This window comes from Octopus bimaculoides, chromosome 5, assembly GCF_046866305.1.
Source record: "Octopus bimaculoides isolate indiv1 chromosome 5, ASM4686630v1, whole genome shotgun sequence".
Lineage (NCBI taxonomy): Eukaryota > Metazoa > Mollusca > Cephalopoda > Octopoda > Octopodidae > Octopus > Octopus bimaculoides.
The window spans coordinates 106,704,523-106,720,653 of NC_142932.1; the positions used below are offsets into that span (position 1 = coordinate 106,704,523).

At 34.6% G+C, this 16,131-nt stretch overlaps 1 protein-coding gene across 10 annotated transcripts in view; it reads left to right on the plus strand.

Annotated features, from left to right (window-relative positions):
• Positions 1-16,131, plus strand: part of LOC106883587 (N-alpha-acetyltransferase 60) — a 140,553-nt gene that overhangs the window by 53,232 nt on the left and 71,190 nt on the right. For all 10 annotated transcript variants that reach the window (XM_089352896.1, XM_052968213.2, XM_089352897.1 and 7 more), the window contains one exon: positions 398-741. In XM_089352896.1, coding sequence (XP_089209022.1) covers positions 632-741 — 110 coding nt within the window. In that variant the 5' untranslated portion in view covers positions 398-631. The remainder of the gene's footprint in view (positions 1-397; positions 742-16,131) is intronic.

The following is a 16,131-nucleotide window of genomic DNA, read 5'->3' on the forward strand; positions in this document are numbered from 1 at the left end:
CCAGTCCTCAGTCAAACCATCCAACCCATGCCAGCATGGAAAACAGATGTTAAACAATGACAATGATGATGATGATAATGATGATCTCATACATGATGGGTTTTTTCAGTTTCTGTTTACCAAACCCACTTACAAAGCATGACCCAGGGCCATAGTAGATGACACTTGTTCAAGGTTTTGCACGGTGGGACTGAACCTGGTACCATGTGGTTACAAAGTGAGCTTCTTAACCACACAGCCATATCTGCACCTAATACATATTCATAACATTTCCTTGTGTTAAAGAAAAAATAGAAAGATGCCAACTCAATTTCAGTATGAAACAAAATAATGCTTTAAACTTTGTAATTATTTTTCATTAAGTAAGTCTTAATTTTGTTTTTTTCTTCTCTTCCAGCCATCAGACACTCCTGAAGTAAAAAACAAAGAACAAAGCAAAGCAGAGCAAAAAAAAAAAAAAAAAAAAAAAAAACAGTTCAGCAATAGTAAAGTTAATGAGATTATGCCTGTAAAATTAAAAATATTGTTGGCCAGCTGGGACTTGCTTGTGACCAACAATAATATAGTTACACCATTTTTGGTGTTCACCAGGTTACACTGATGACCAGAATGAAGCTGTTTTGACTGCTTCATGAACCAGGCAGTGTCTTTTGGAGTTCAGCGGGAAGTACAGTTAAGATTCCTATGTCCAGATGACATTGAGGAAGTAAAGCGGTTGTGTACAGAATGGTTCCCCATTGAGTAAGTAACATTATTGTTTCTTCTTTTTATTCTTTGTCTTTTACTTGTTTCAGTCACTGGACTGCAACCATGCTGGGGTACTGCCTTGAAGAGTTTTGTAGTCAAACAAATTGACCCTGGTACATGTTCTTCAAATCTGGTACTCATTTTATCAGTTACTTTTGACAAACCACTTTGTAATGAGGAGGCAAACAAACCAGCACCAGTTGTCAAGTAATGTGTGACACAATAGTGTGCACATGCACACACACACACACACACACACACACACACACGTCCAACAGGTTTCTACACAGTTTCTATCTACCAAATGCACTCACATATAATATTTTCCTTGAAGCCATCATCTTAATGGCTCCACGGAAGCTATAAGATGTTGTACAAACACTCAGCTCTGAGTGCTCTGCTTCTTGTGTTCAAAGTGGTTAACCTATGAACTAACTGTAAAATATTTATTATTAACAAAAAAACGCTATTGTAAGATTGCTGTTGATGTTGTTAAAACTGAGTGCTAATGGTCAGCAAAGCTGACCATCTTCTGTTGCATATCTACACCAAAATGTGTATCAAATTTCTGATCCTGAATTAAACTCTCCCAAACAGCAACCTATCCACACTTTCCTACAGATATTGACCTAAAGATGTTAAAACTGAACATCAGCCACAACAATTTCACCAGTTAGAGTGGGATGGGGGTGGGGTGGGGTCTGCATCATCTCCTCTTCTGACTAAATTATTGCAACAGCAACAAAAAATTAATTTTGTTAAGTCAGTTTTAAGGAAACAGTACAATTCAGAGCACATGAAGAAGATTCTTGACTTGGTGATGTAAATCATTTCTGTATATCTTCCCATATGATGCTATGACAACAGAGCAAACTACATCCAGAATATGTGACCTAAAAAAAGAAGAGAATGAGTGAGAGAAAGAGAGAGAAAGAGGAGGTAGGCAGTTGTCAGGAAAAAAGAAAATAACAACTACTACTGATACTATTCAATAAACTGTTTTCTAATTGAACAATAATTTTTTTCACATTGATTATTGAACTTTCCAGAGAATGTATAAGTTTATCTATGCATTATTTATTTATACAGAAATTTGCCTGTTTTCCTGTAGCTTTAATTTGTTATTTGAAATGTGATAAACATATATTTGAAATTATGTTCACCATTATTTTCTTGTTAAGCCTGGAGTTTTCCCTTCATAACAAGATTAAATTCAGCATGACCGAGAGAGTTATATTTAACTTATGTGGTTGTTAACAACACATAGTTGGAAGTTGGTGTAATAAAAGATATTGCATTAAATCAATAAATAGAAAGAATGAAGATTTTGCAGAATGCAAAAATTAATCATATATGGATTTTAGTTTCAAAAGAAAATGGTTGGTAGAATAGGAAATGCATAACAGTCTTTTTGAATGGCTCCCTTTTAGCATCTTATGCATTTTAGAATTTCTCTATATCATTGTCAATCCACAAGTCTATTCAGTAGGTGATTATCTTCCTATTCTGAAATTCCCTATAAGGTTTCCCCTAATTGCTAGTAAATTTATGTCTTAAGATTTATAATAATAGTTATTATTTTCTTTACCACAGTTGTTATGTGTGTGAAATGTGTTTTCATGAGAGAGAAAGTGGGTTATTAAACAGAAAATAGAATTCTCAAAGAAAGTTGCATAAAATAAACTAATTGTTAGGAATTGATTGAAAAGTGAACACAACCAATGCTTACATTACAAGTAGGATGCTGCAACCAACTAGTTAAACTGATTGTAATTGCTAAGCTCACCAAAACCGAATTTTTACATTAGGATTATCCAAAATTAGAAAGGAAGAAATAGAGACAAAGACTGTACAATAGAATCTGATGCATGTTTATTATAAGGGTTCATAAAATTTAAAAAATGCAGTTATGACTGCACTTAAACTTCATAAACCAATCTGATATGATGATTGTCCCTTGGTGCTAACAAGAATGTTCTATTTCTTTTTCTAGAAAATTAATGACTGCATTTACCCTTAAAGAAAAATTTAATCTCTCTCTTTCTCTCTCTCACACACACACACACACACACACATACACACACACACACACACACACACATTCTCTTTTACTCATATTCTATATCACACTTTCTTTCAGCTATTCATTCTTGAACATTCATGTCATAACATACACATAAACAAGCTCACAGTTCTGGCTCATTACCCTATTTTGTCAGTTGTAATTATATCAAATATGGTTGGGCTCTCTAACATCTGCTGACAGGCAAAACAGAAAGAAATGCTGCAACCACTGCTGCCCCTACTGCTTCTACTGCTGTTACTATTGATCATGTTGTTTGGGCCAGGTGAACCCTGGTCAAGCTGATGTATGATCAAAGATAACACCATGTCCATCCTGTTTTTTTATGGATATATAATCAAAGGTGGTTGGGTTTGTTGTTGTTACTGTTGTTGTTTGTTATCTCCAGATCAACCTTGATCAAGCAGATTTATGTTCAAAACTATTCCAGCTATGATTAGCTAATCCTTTTCTATATCTAGGACTACATTCTCCAATGTGCCCTTCCATTTTAAGACAGCAATTTGTTATTTTAGATAATTCAGCTGACATGAGTTAATGATCGATATTTTAGTTGTTCAATGAGCCAGTTCTTTAAAAATAAGTAAATAAAACAAAATTAATATTTGGTCAGAAGTCTGTGACAAAGATACAGATTGAAACACTATCCTTAATGTATTATTATGTCAAACTGGTTCTGACCAACCTCAGTAATTGAAAACAAAAATATAAACCTAGCAACTATCATCCAAATTTATTTGAGATCCTTAATCAATTTCCTGGAACAAAATGATTTCTAATTTGGAAAGCAATAATGGCATCAGTGACTGTTAACAATCTAACAACCATCCTATTATTTACCTCCCAGTAAAATTTATAAACTGCTCTTCAAAATATTGTCTGATGGGACAACAACAGCTGAAAAAATGCCTATATTTATTGTTGGAATGGAATTACCAGCACACTATGAGGAAAGGACAAAAATTAAGGGGTATGCTAGATCATTTCTAACAACTAAGTACTCTGGTTATTGGAATACAGAATTGACATACATAGCCTTAGAATACCAAAACCCAGAGTACCTAGTACCTTGATAGATACATTCAGTACATTCTGTAAAGTAGTTGGTGAATAAGTGGAGACTTTGTAGGATGGCGAGGGTCTATTAGTTTTGTTGTACTGAGGGCATGGCAATCTTTCTATTGTTTGTATTTTGATAAAATGCTCTCTGTAAACTCTGAAAAGTGGTTGGTGATAGGAGAAGCATTCAGCTGTAGAAACTAAGTCCAAAATTAAGCACATAAACAAAATGTGGTTGTCTGATCCATTGAGAAAAGCAATAACTCCAAATAAGAACCTGGTTGTGTGTGTGTATGTGCATGTGTGTGTGCGTGTGTGTGTATAGCATCATCATAGTTGTCATCATTTTTATATTTGCTTTCCTTGCTGGCATAGGTTGGAAGGGTCATCACACAGTCTGAGTGAGGGATTCAGCTGGTATAGCTTTCAAGGACTAGAAAAGACAAGAGGAGATGTAGTCGAAACTAGAACTCTACTTCAGTTTCAAATCCTTATTAATTTTGAAGTTTCCTCCACAGAAATAGTCATAAAAAGTTTAATGTTGCAGTAGTGAAGGAAAATGAATTACTTTGTCTAAAAATTCCTTATAACCATTTGATGAAAAATTCTGAAATTATATGTATGAGAAATATCTAATAAAAAGTTATGCATTTTTCTCTGGATCTTCAATGTTTCTACTGTGATTATCAATAATATAACCAGGGGATAAATTTGGTTTTGTCTTTTTATTTAGAGCTTGGTTGATTGCTTACTATCATTTTTTTTTTATCAGCTATATATTGGTAAAATAAGCTAGAGTAATGTTTGACTTCAACATCTCACATTTTCTAATAAGTTGATTGTGAGATTGAATATTTTCTTATAAAGATTTTTTTCCCCCTTCAACTCCCTGGATTCTCAGACTTTAGCTATTTTATATACATGCAATTTCATTTCTTTTTTAAATAATTAAAATTCCATTCTTCATTCATGATTTTTTCTATCTTTATATTTATTAGACTTTACAGTGTATGAGAATATTTGGTGGATTTTTTCAAAAACCTCTACAATAGGTTAAAGAGGACAATCAGTTTTATATTAACATTAGCATCGTCACATTTGAAATTTTTAAAGTTTTAAAGAAAAAAATGGAAAATAATTTTCATATTTTATAATCTTCCGTCCAGTTTACACTTGGAAGCAGTTTCAGTTTTAGGAGTTCACATGTAGACATTTCATTTTGTTTTTGATATATGTATAAATATGTGTGTATACTTATAGATAGATATATGTGAACATGTGAAGGTAGGTGGCCTAGTGTTTAGGGTGTTGTACCCACAATTGCAAAATTGTGGTTTTGATTCCCAGATTGGCAGAGCATTGTGCTCTTGAGCAAAACACTTCATTTCACATCCCACTTCATTTTACAGTTCACTCAGCTGTATATGGGTAGCCCCATGACAAACTTGCATTGGTGTGTGTGTGTGTGTGTGTGTGTGTGTGTATTCTTGAACAATGATTTGATCTCAACATTCTGAGCACTACTTATACTAAAGTTACTGAGAGTTTAAATTTAGTGCATTTGAAACAGACCACTTCCTGTTTCCTTAAGCTCAGATCTTATCTTACATGATCTTTTCCTCTTACAATGCCTAAACCTCAACTCATTGTGTAGGACTTACATCACAAAATATGTCCTTTCATTTTTGTTCTGTTTGTCACCATTCAGTTTATGAAAAACAATTAATCAGTGACAAAGAAAAGAAAATATTAATTAGTCCACGACAAATATTACTAATATTATTCTAATGGTTAAGCAAGGAGGGGAGACAAATTTGGATATATTTCAGTTTAATTCTGATTCTATCAGTAAAGAATGTCTTTCATCATACTTGCCAAAACAGGAATGAAAGAATAACTTAATAGATCTACGAGATTCTACATTGGTTGGCATAGAAAATGGAATTGTCCAAGAGACAAACAATTCAGAGATGCCATCTATGTGAAAAACTATAGTGAAGTTAATATTAACATAATTAATGTAGGGAGCAGACACAATGATTATATTTAATAGACCCTACTGTATAGCATTTGTACTTCATAATCTTATAATTTTCATTGTCATCATACTTCCCTTGTTGCTATCAGTAGTACCACTATTAGCAGTCTCTTTGCTATTATCAACTTCCTATCTCCACTTCACTGAAAATGCTTATGCAGTTTGTGTGATACTAAACAATTATGTATTCAAGAAATACACCTGCCAACTATGTTTCTTATGCTATAATTAAATAATTAATCATTTACTCATCAAGCTGAGTTCTGTCTTTAAATAATTTATTTTCATACCATTTTATTCATGCAATTTGTTATTAAGATTGCTATGCAGGCTATAGATTACCTGAATGTGTGTGTGTGTGTGTGTGTGTGTGTGTGTGTGTGTGTGTGTGTGTGTGTGTGTGTGTGTGTGTGTGTGTGTGGTGAGAGGTGTTATTAAAATGACTTAAAATGAACAGCTATTTGTATAAATAGTTTTTAAGAATTTTATTGTCATTTGAAGTAGAGAATTATTTATTATGAATTCATTTTAAAATTGAAAATAATAAGAGAGCATTAGTTTTACAAAATAGGCTGTATTATTCTTATACATACACCCCTTTTCATTACTATTCTATTAATCAACTCTCAGCTATTGATATCTTGGAAAATAAACTTGGTAGATAACAGAATCAATTGAGCACCAAAAAAATGCTTTTCAACATTTAATTATTCATAATGGAGGTGGATGTGTTCTCTCTAAGATACAAAAAGTGACTTATTGCTTGTCTGTGGGCATGTCAGAGTAAAGTCAGACATGATCTTCCAGGGTGGGTGTTGTCTGTTGGGTTTGCAGTCTTGCTAACATTTCTTACTATAAAAAAAATTAACAAAAACGAAAAATCACATGTTTTAGGCAAAGTAGGCTTTCCACTTCAGAAACTGATGATGTCATGGTCTGAAAGTCCTTGTAAGGAAGTTAGAAAGGATAACCGGAGCTATAAATGAAGGTAAAGAATGGAAGTAACTGGAGGCTGTTAAAAAGGATATCATAGGACAGGAGGACTTGAAAGTAGCCAGTTTCATTCTCCTTTTCAGAAGCTGGATCACAGCAATGTAAATGACAGCTACTCATGTAGTAAAATTAAACGTCCACCTATCAGAACAATTTCAAATCATTCACTCAGTTCATCAAAAATATTTTCTTTCTTATTCCTTCTATATGTACTGACTGTTAACCCATTTCCGAGGAGACTGAAGTTGTTGGGAGACATCCCATTCAAGCTAGGATGTAGGAAAAAATCATGTGCGCATATGTGGACATTATTGCAATGATATTGGACACCACAGAAACTGAAGTGGTCGATACTGTTCTAAAGGAATATATCATAGGAGTAAAGATTAACTTAGACAAGTTGGTAGTCTGGCAGATTGACTAACACCCTAGGATATTTGGCTGATGGATCAGTTACATTGAGTCTGGTTTGATGTGGATCTCAAGATGGATGGAAACAGAGATTACATTACAAGTAGATTGGTCAGTTTCAACCAGAAATGAACTGAGAGGAAGTTATCTCTGGAAGATCAGATAGAGGTGGCAAACATTTATGTCACCTTTGTTATATATTAACTTCTGTTTGTTATGCCTTACCCTGCCCTTTTATTTGGCCAAATTCATACACAGACATCATACAATCTGCCTTTTACTCTGAGGGAGAGGCCCTTCATTACTAACAGAGATAGTAACTCTCTGAACTTCAACCAGGATATTCTTATTCTAGCAGCTATGCTTTTGGAATAACCTCTCCTACTACTAACTTGGTCACCTAAGTAACGGAAACTGTCTACAGCTTCTGATAAGGGTATACCAGGCACATGCATCAAAACCATATATGCACGACATGGTGATATATCAAGATTAACAGCACATGACCTTGCAGGTGGGGCCCAGTTAGAAATTTCTTCAGGTTGAGTAGCCCATCCTGCTCAAAAGGTCCCTGAATAAGGGTTGTTTAAGGATGTTGAATGAAACATCCTTGTTTCCAGAAGTAAATTATCCAAACCCCAAAGAATTCCTCTTAACACATGGCTATGATGCACCCCCACTACATCTGCTTGTGATCAGAGATGCACATATCATCAGCTACCAAAGGACATGCTCAACTGGTTAAGGTCAAACAACTGACAAGCAAATCTGTGGTATTGAGCAGAATATTTGCTATAGCCCATCTTTTTATACCAAGACAAAACAATGTACATGATAACACTTCCAATTAGTTAAGATTAGAAGCCATGAAAGCCACTGCTTGGTACTGCATCACCACTACTACTACTACTACTACTACCACTACCACTACCACCACCACCACCACCACCACCACTACTACTACTACTACTACTACTACTACTAAATAATAATAATAATAATAATGACTCTCTAACAAAATTATTATTATTATTATTATTATTATTATTATTAGTAGTAGTAGTAGTAGTAGTAGTAGTATTGCTGTTGTTATTATTTTTCTTAATTTTTTTGATACATAATACTCAAGTGTTACAATACATTTGATGAACCATTTCATACCATTAAGTGTTTGTTACAACATCTGATAATCACTCCATTTGAAACATCAACAAACAATTATGATCCACAAATTTCCTTTTGGGAAATGACATCAACCAGCCAGAAAGTGCAAGATTATTATTGTGTGTTCGTATCCATACATTATATTTTGGATTTAGGAAATTAAATGACTTGTTTGAAAAGTGATGTGATTGTTGAATAGTTATGCTTCTGTGTTTCTGAGACTCAACCTAAGCTACTGACCTAAATTTTATTATAATTATTGGATTGGGAGTTAAACAAGATATCTATCTCATGTCTGTCTGTCTTGGTTTAAAATATCTTATGTTGAAATAGCTAATATTAGCTTATAGAAAAGTCAGTTAATTGTTATAACTTTTAAATGTCAAAATTTGCAGCTCTTCTGAACTTCTGCCTGCTCATGAAAAGTAAGTGTTAAATACTACTAAAAGTAATAATTAGACATTTCGCTTTCAATATTACATGTTTTTACTATTTTTTACATTATAAAAAATCTCTCTCTAACATAAAAGTATTGTTACTTTTATTGCTTATGTATAAAGCATCCCTACATGGTTATTCAACATGTAAGAAATAGCAACCTAGTTTCCTTTACTTTCTACTTCATAGAAAAGGGAAAATACACTGGATAATGTAGTCCTAGATATATTATACCTGAAAAAGAAAAGATGGAGTGGTCCCATCTGGAATTCCTTCAACAACAGCAACATCAGCATATGTTTCTATTTTTTCTTTTCAGTCATTGAACTCTGGCCATGTGGGGCACCATCTTTAAGGTTTTTTTTTATTGATCATATCAACCCCTGAACTTATTCCAGTTTTGTACTTATGTTATCCATATCTATTGAAAAGATCAATAATTTTTTAAACATAAGTGGACTTAATTTGATGCATCATTTTACTGCCAGAGGATTTCATCTAATTGTAACTCTCATCTGTTGACTCAGCTTTCAACTTAGGCTTAAAGAAGAATTAACATTGGTAGGGTTGTGTGTAAGCAGGAACCTTAGTACACTAATCCAAATTTTATAACGTGTACTGAGATTTGGTCCTGCTCCTGTATTTTGTTGGGGAAAAAAATTAACTTTGCTTTTTGCCCCTCAAAAGTTGACTAAACAGGTACTGGTAATGCAGAGTGTAAATAAAGTAACTACTATGTTTGAAACCCAAAATAAAAAGTGAAGCAAAATGAGATATAAAGAAAAGAATTTTTATTAACAAATAACACAACAAATAAAATCAATATTAACAGATATGCCACCATTATCGATGCAAATTTGCAGTCATTCATATAAATTTCAAGTGGCTGTTTGGCACATTTCAGATATTATCAAACCACTTAGCTTTTTCTTCATTGAAATCTTTTAAATTTAGAAGTTTTGGGGATTTTCTGTTGTAAAGTGCTTTCTTAATATGGCCTTAAAAAAAAAAATCTTGAGATGCAAGATCAAGGCACATTGATGTCTATATCAGTGATCTTGCTCTCTCAAATCATCAGCTTCGTAACTTTCTATAACAAAATTCCCTGACAACATATAAATAATGAACAGGTACATTGTTTTGCTAAGAGATCATTATTTGTAAATTTTTTCTAGAGAATTGTGGAAAAAAACCGCCCAAATAGTCTAACATGTTCAAGTAGTTTTCACTTGTAATGTTTCCATCAATGAAGGAAAGTTTCTAAGCTCTTGGTGACACCAACATTATACAGACATTTCCCTTTGGGCTTGAGTGACATTTACCAATTGTTGTTTTTAGGTGATTCATTGCTTGAAATTCTGCAATTGTGAAGATTTAAAATGCCACAACTAAAACAGCCATTCACCTGATAAAATTATTATCTGGAAATTCAGGGTTATGGTTAACTTTTTTGTTCTGCTAGAGCCATACTTGCTGCTTAATCTTCATGTAACTCTTGTGTCTTCTGTAGTGTATATAGAACTGTCATATGGCTGAAGTCCATTCTCTGAGACTGCAAAAAGTTTCAGTGAAGAAGTTACAAATTCTTTAAAACATCATTTACTTGATTTTTTTTTTTTTTGTTTCTCTTAAACTTAGTCTCCTTGATTTATAGTTAAGTCATGGATGCTATCCATGTCATTAAACTCATTAGGTTACATGTTTGTGCTTTCACTTGGTATATTCATCCACTTTCACTTTTGGAATCCCCTTTCTAAGTAGCATGTAATATTCCAATTTTGCTGTTTCAATATCCTTCCCTGAAGTGTACAACACTTTGAATTCTGCGCAATGTCTATGAAGTAAAGTAGTGATGGTAACACAAAATATTAAAACATTATTGATTTGCTTATAAAATACATCTTTCTATATATCACATGTTGCTTCTATTTTAGGTTTCAGATATCATACTTACTCTATTTTACTATTTGTAATTAATGCCAGTGCCCCTGGACTGACTGGCTCTTGTGCGGGTGGCACATAAGATGCACCATTTTGAGCGTGGCTGTTGCCAGTACCGCCTGACTGGCCTTTGTAGGATTTTCGAGCGAGATCGTTGCCAGTGCCCCTGGACTGGCTCTTGTGCGGGTGGCACATAAAAGACACTATTTCGAGCGTGGCCGTTGCCAGTATCACCTGACTGGCCTTCGTGCAGGTGACACGTAAAAGCACCTACTACACTATCTGAGTGGTTGGCGTTAGGAAGGGCATCCAGCTGTAGAAACTCTGCCAAATTTAGATTGGAGCCTGGTGTTGCCATCCGGTTTCACCAGTCCTCAGTCAAATCGTCCAACCCATGCTAGCATGGAAAGCGGACGATGATGATGATGAATAGACTATACAATTCCCTTCAAAAAAACTGTTGTTACTTTGTCAAGAAAAATCATTATTTGGACAACAGATGTCTGTGAAAAAGATTGTAGTATATATATATATGTGTGTGTGTATTTGGTGGTGGGGTATGTCTTTGTTCAGCAAAAGAGACCAGATTATTAATATACTCTTTTACTCTTTTACTTGTTTCAGTCATTTGTCTGTGGCCATGCTAGAGCACTGCCTTTAGTTGAGCAAATCGACCCCAGAACTTATTATTCTATTGGACACTTTTGCCGAACCGTTAAGTTATGGGGATGTAGACATACCACCATCAGTTGTCTAGCAATGTTGGGGGGGGGGACAAACACAGACACAAACATATATACACACATACATATTTATATACATATATACGACAGGCTTCTTTCAGTTTCCGTCTACCAAATCCACTCAAAAGGCTTTGGTCGGCCCGAGGCTATAGTAGGTGCCATGCAGTAGGACTGAACCCAGAACCATGTGGTTGATAAGCAAGCTATATACCACACAGCCATTCCTGTATATGTATACAAAAAATTAACAAATCAGCTGTTTGCATCATTATACCATAATACTGTAATATATATATATATCTTTATTTATCCATTTATTTGTCCATTAATCGAAAACTGCAATTTAGACTTTAAATCAGGATACTGCTCTGTTTAGTTATTTAGTGTTCATAAGTAAAAACAGAAACATCCCAAAACATTAAATTTATATTATTGTATTAGAAACATGTCTAAACTGATGTTGCCTTTTTATTAACTTTGGAGTAATAGTGATATGTAACGGGAATTAAGTAAGTGCTTTAGTGTGCTCAAAGTGTTATGAAGAGCTGTTCTTTAACACTATTTGTATTTATTGTGTAAAGCAGATGAGAGATAAGCCTTCCTCTGAACAAGATGCCAGCTTATCAAAGTATTTTTCTGTAGTGATCTGATATTTATTCCCAACCATGGTCGATTCCAGTGCCACTTGACTGGCTCCCGTGCAGGTGGCATGTAAAAAGCACCCACTACAGTATTGGAGTGGTTGGCATTAGGAAGGGCATCCAGCTGTAGAAACCTTGTCGAATCGGATTGGAGCCTGGTGCAGCCTCCCGGCTTGCCAGTCCTCAGTCAAACCGTCCAACCCATGCCAGCATGGAAGGCGGACGTTAAACAATGATTATGATGATGATGAACTAGGTGAATCAGAGCATATACAATCAAGTATACATGACAAAATGCATGCATTATATTTGAACTCAGATCATTTGAGATGGTAGGAAAATATTGTTATCCAGTCAGCCACTGTACATTTTTAAAACAACATGGCACTCCCCAAGTATTTGATATCCAAAGTTTGATTTTTAGAACTGTGCAAGCTTGGTTTAAGGTCAACTTTGACGCATCATTGATAAGCTTCATAAACAAATGCTTTATTCTCATTGTATCTCTGTGTTATGTATTCTTTCTCCTCCTCCTCTCCTCCTCGTTCCTTCACTCTCTCTCTCATCTGTTCAATCTATGTGTGCTTGTGCACTTCAGGAATCAAATAAAAGGATTGAGTGGAAAGTCATTGGACAACTGAACCAACTTGGCAAGCCTCCCAGAGTGATGAATAAATTATTGTTTATATTGTTGGGTAAAAAGTCATTCAGCTAGACTTCTAACACTGCTCAACTATGAAAGGGCTGGCATTTCATTGAAGTGGTTTCATGAAATGTAATGTCTGTGTATTTATATAAAAGTCTCAGTAGTAATTAACTTTTCACTTACTCACTCTGACACACGTACATACTCACTGATTCATGCATATATATTTTGTGTACATATGTGTGTCTATGTAGACCTATCAAAGCAGGTTGAAATGCATATGTGTAAATATATGCATATATTGACAACAAAAATATGTGAACATGCACGCTTAAATGCACAGATATACATGGTTTGTGCATGTGTCCATGTTTGTGCTTATGTGTTTGTTTTACAAGATACTGTGGATTAAAACTGGTATTGTCAAAAAGGTATGTTAATTACTTGATAAAAATAGATCAATAGAATAAGTAGTGGGGCATTGATATGATTAACTAAAATCCCTTCAAGCCGTTTTGTTTTTTTACAACCGACTATAACAGTCTATTCAAATATCTCCTTCTTCAAACCCAACCTCGAATGTTAGAAAAAAGTACACAGGACTCATTTGTAATACATTGAAAAGAATTTATGTTACAATGTTAACTTCTGCCTAACTGAAGTAGTGATAGTAGACATTCATTTAAAACTAGATAAATTTGGCTAAAACCATTAAAATAAAAAGTCTCCTTTGGGGTAAGCAGTCTTTAGTTACTGCAGCAGTTGTTATTGCAGCTTCTACTGCTGCTGCTGCTGCTGCTGCTGCTACTACTACTAATACTACTACTACTACTACTACTACTACTACTACTGCTGCTGCTGCTGCTGCTGCTTCCCATGTATGTGTTTGTGTGTGTATCATCGTCATCATCATTTAATGTCTGTCTTCTGTGCTGGCATGGGTTGGACAGTTTGACAAAATTTGTCAAGCTGGAGGATTGCATCATACTCCAGTGTCTGCTTTGGCATAGTTTCTATGGTTGGATGCCCTTCCTAACACCAACCACTTAGCAGAGTGTATTGTATCCTTTTTTTTTTTTTTTTTTTGTGATACCAGCGTTAATGAAGATTACCTTGTAACTTGTAAGACTAAGGACCTAAAAAGGTCCCTATAAAGAATAGAAGAGAGAGGATGCAAATCTAACAATGGTTTAACTGGCTGAAATTTTGAAGTCGCTGTCATCAATATTTAAGAATAAACTCGTACTATATATATACTAGCAAATGCACCCGTCCTTTGGATGGTGTAATTTATTATAATGGCACACTCCTTTGGATGGTTTAAGTTGAATTAACCTGCAGTTAGAAGTTGTTTCAAGTTGATAAATGTAAAACGTATAATTACTAATTTCGTTAGCAGTTTCTTATGTGGTATTAAGCAACCTAGGTAATGAATAAAGTTTCTTGAACACAAATTTGGCAGTTAGTAATAAATGAAAGTCCATGAAATGAGATCGCAATTGCACTAGGTATTAAGGATCCTATATCTTGCCTGATGTGTCTTGTAGCATGTAGTTAGTTTACTCATAATGCCTGACACAACCACATTGAAGCTTTTTTCAATGAAAGTCATGTATGATAAACAAAAGCAAACATTTATAGCAAACACACAAATAGAATAATGACAAGTACAAAATAATTGTCAGAGCATGCTTATGAGTGAAGAGCGTGCGTGAAGTAAGAAGGGTCATTGAAGGTAATGTACTGTTAACAGCAATCATGGAAATGAAGCAAAATATCAATGAAATGCTGGTAGGAAGTTTGATTGTTAATGGCTACAGTTTGGCATAGAAATGAAGATTGCAGTAGAGGAGTAACTACTGTAGGGCTGCTTTGTAGACAGCATTTTTGGTTTTTCCTTCAGGAGTATAGACAAATACGTTGTCTGGATGGCCAACTCTAGAACAACCAATGTAGAACTGTCCATGTTTAAAGCATGACGTTCAAAGGTCCACTCTGACAACTTTCAGTAATTGATGAAGGTAGAGGGTGAGTTAAGTCACGTGAATGATGTTTGTTGAGTGGGTTCAGAAAATTGTCACAGTGGTCTTAGGAAGGGTTGAGATGTTTGAGCCTCAGGGCATTCTGGTTAAACATTGTCTTAAAACATTTAAAAAATAATTAAAAGTTGATTTAAATTGCATGGCTACCTCAAAAAAGTGCTAATGTGCAAATATTGGCAGTTTGCAGTGAATGGGTGTTGTAAAAACTGTATAACTGTCACAATTTGGTATGAGTCAAAGCAGAGAATATATATAATTTCTGAAGGCATTTAAAAAAATAATCAAAAGTTAATTTAAATTGCATGGTTACCTGAAGGAAGTGCTAATGTGCAAATATTGGCGGTTTGCAGTGAATGGGCATTGTAGAAACTGTAGTAGAAGATGAAGTGAAAGAAGCATAACTACATCATCAAGAGTAATGTCCCTTGAAGCAACAATCGTTGGTAACTGTTATTTACCTATGAGAAGGTCTTTTCATCCCCTAGGGGCAGCATTACTCATTATGTGGAAAATTTGAAGAGTGTATGACCATCTCTGGAACATAAGTAAATGTATGTTCCCAGTGTGAATGAAATCAAATGAAAAATATTGATTTTAAGGGGGATCAAGGAAAAGTCCTGTACACACACACATCTTCCATTTTATTATATATAAGATGATACACGCACACACATATATAGTATCACATATATTGGTTTCAAATTTTGGCATAAGACCAGCAATTTCAAGGGAGGGGTAGGTTAATTAAATTGACCCCAGTGCTCAACTGATATTTATTTTATCAATCCTAAAAAGATGAAAGGCAAAGTTAATCTTGGCAAAATTTGAAGATATCCAAAATACTGCTAAGCATTTTGCTTGGTATGCTAACAATTCTGCCAACTTGCTACTTTATAGTGTCACACATATTATATCCCTCCATTTTAAATATCTCTCTTATCTGCTGTTATTCTCAATGTCTTTTCATACCTACCATCAGGACCCACCTACTATAGCCCCTCTTCACAGCTCCTACACCTTGCATATCATTCTACTACTTTCAGTTGTATTCTCCTTTCTGAGCCGCTCCTATTATCTCTCACCTTATCCCCCTAAATTTTCGCATAATCTGCACCCCCACCCCTGTTCATCACTCAGTACATTAACCTCTAATTTCACCTGTTTACTCCCTCTTCACATTCTTAT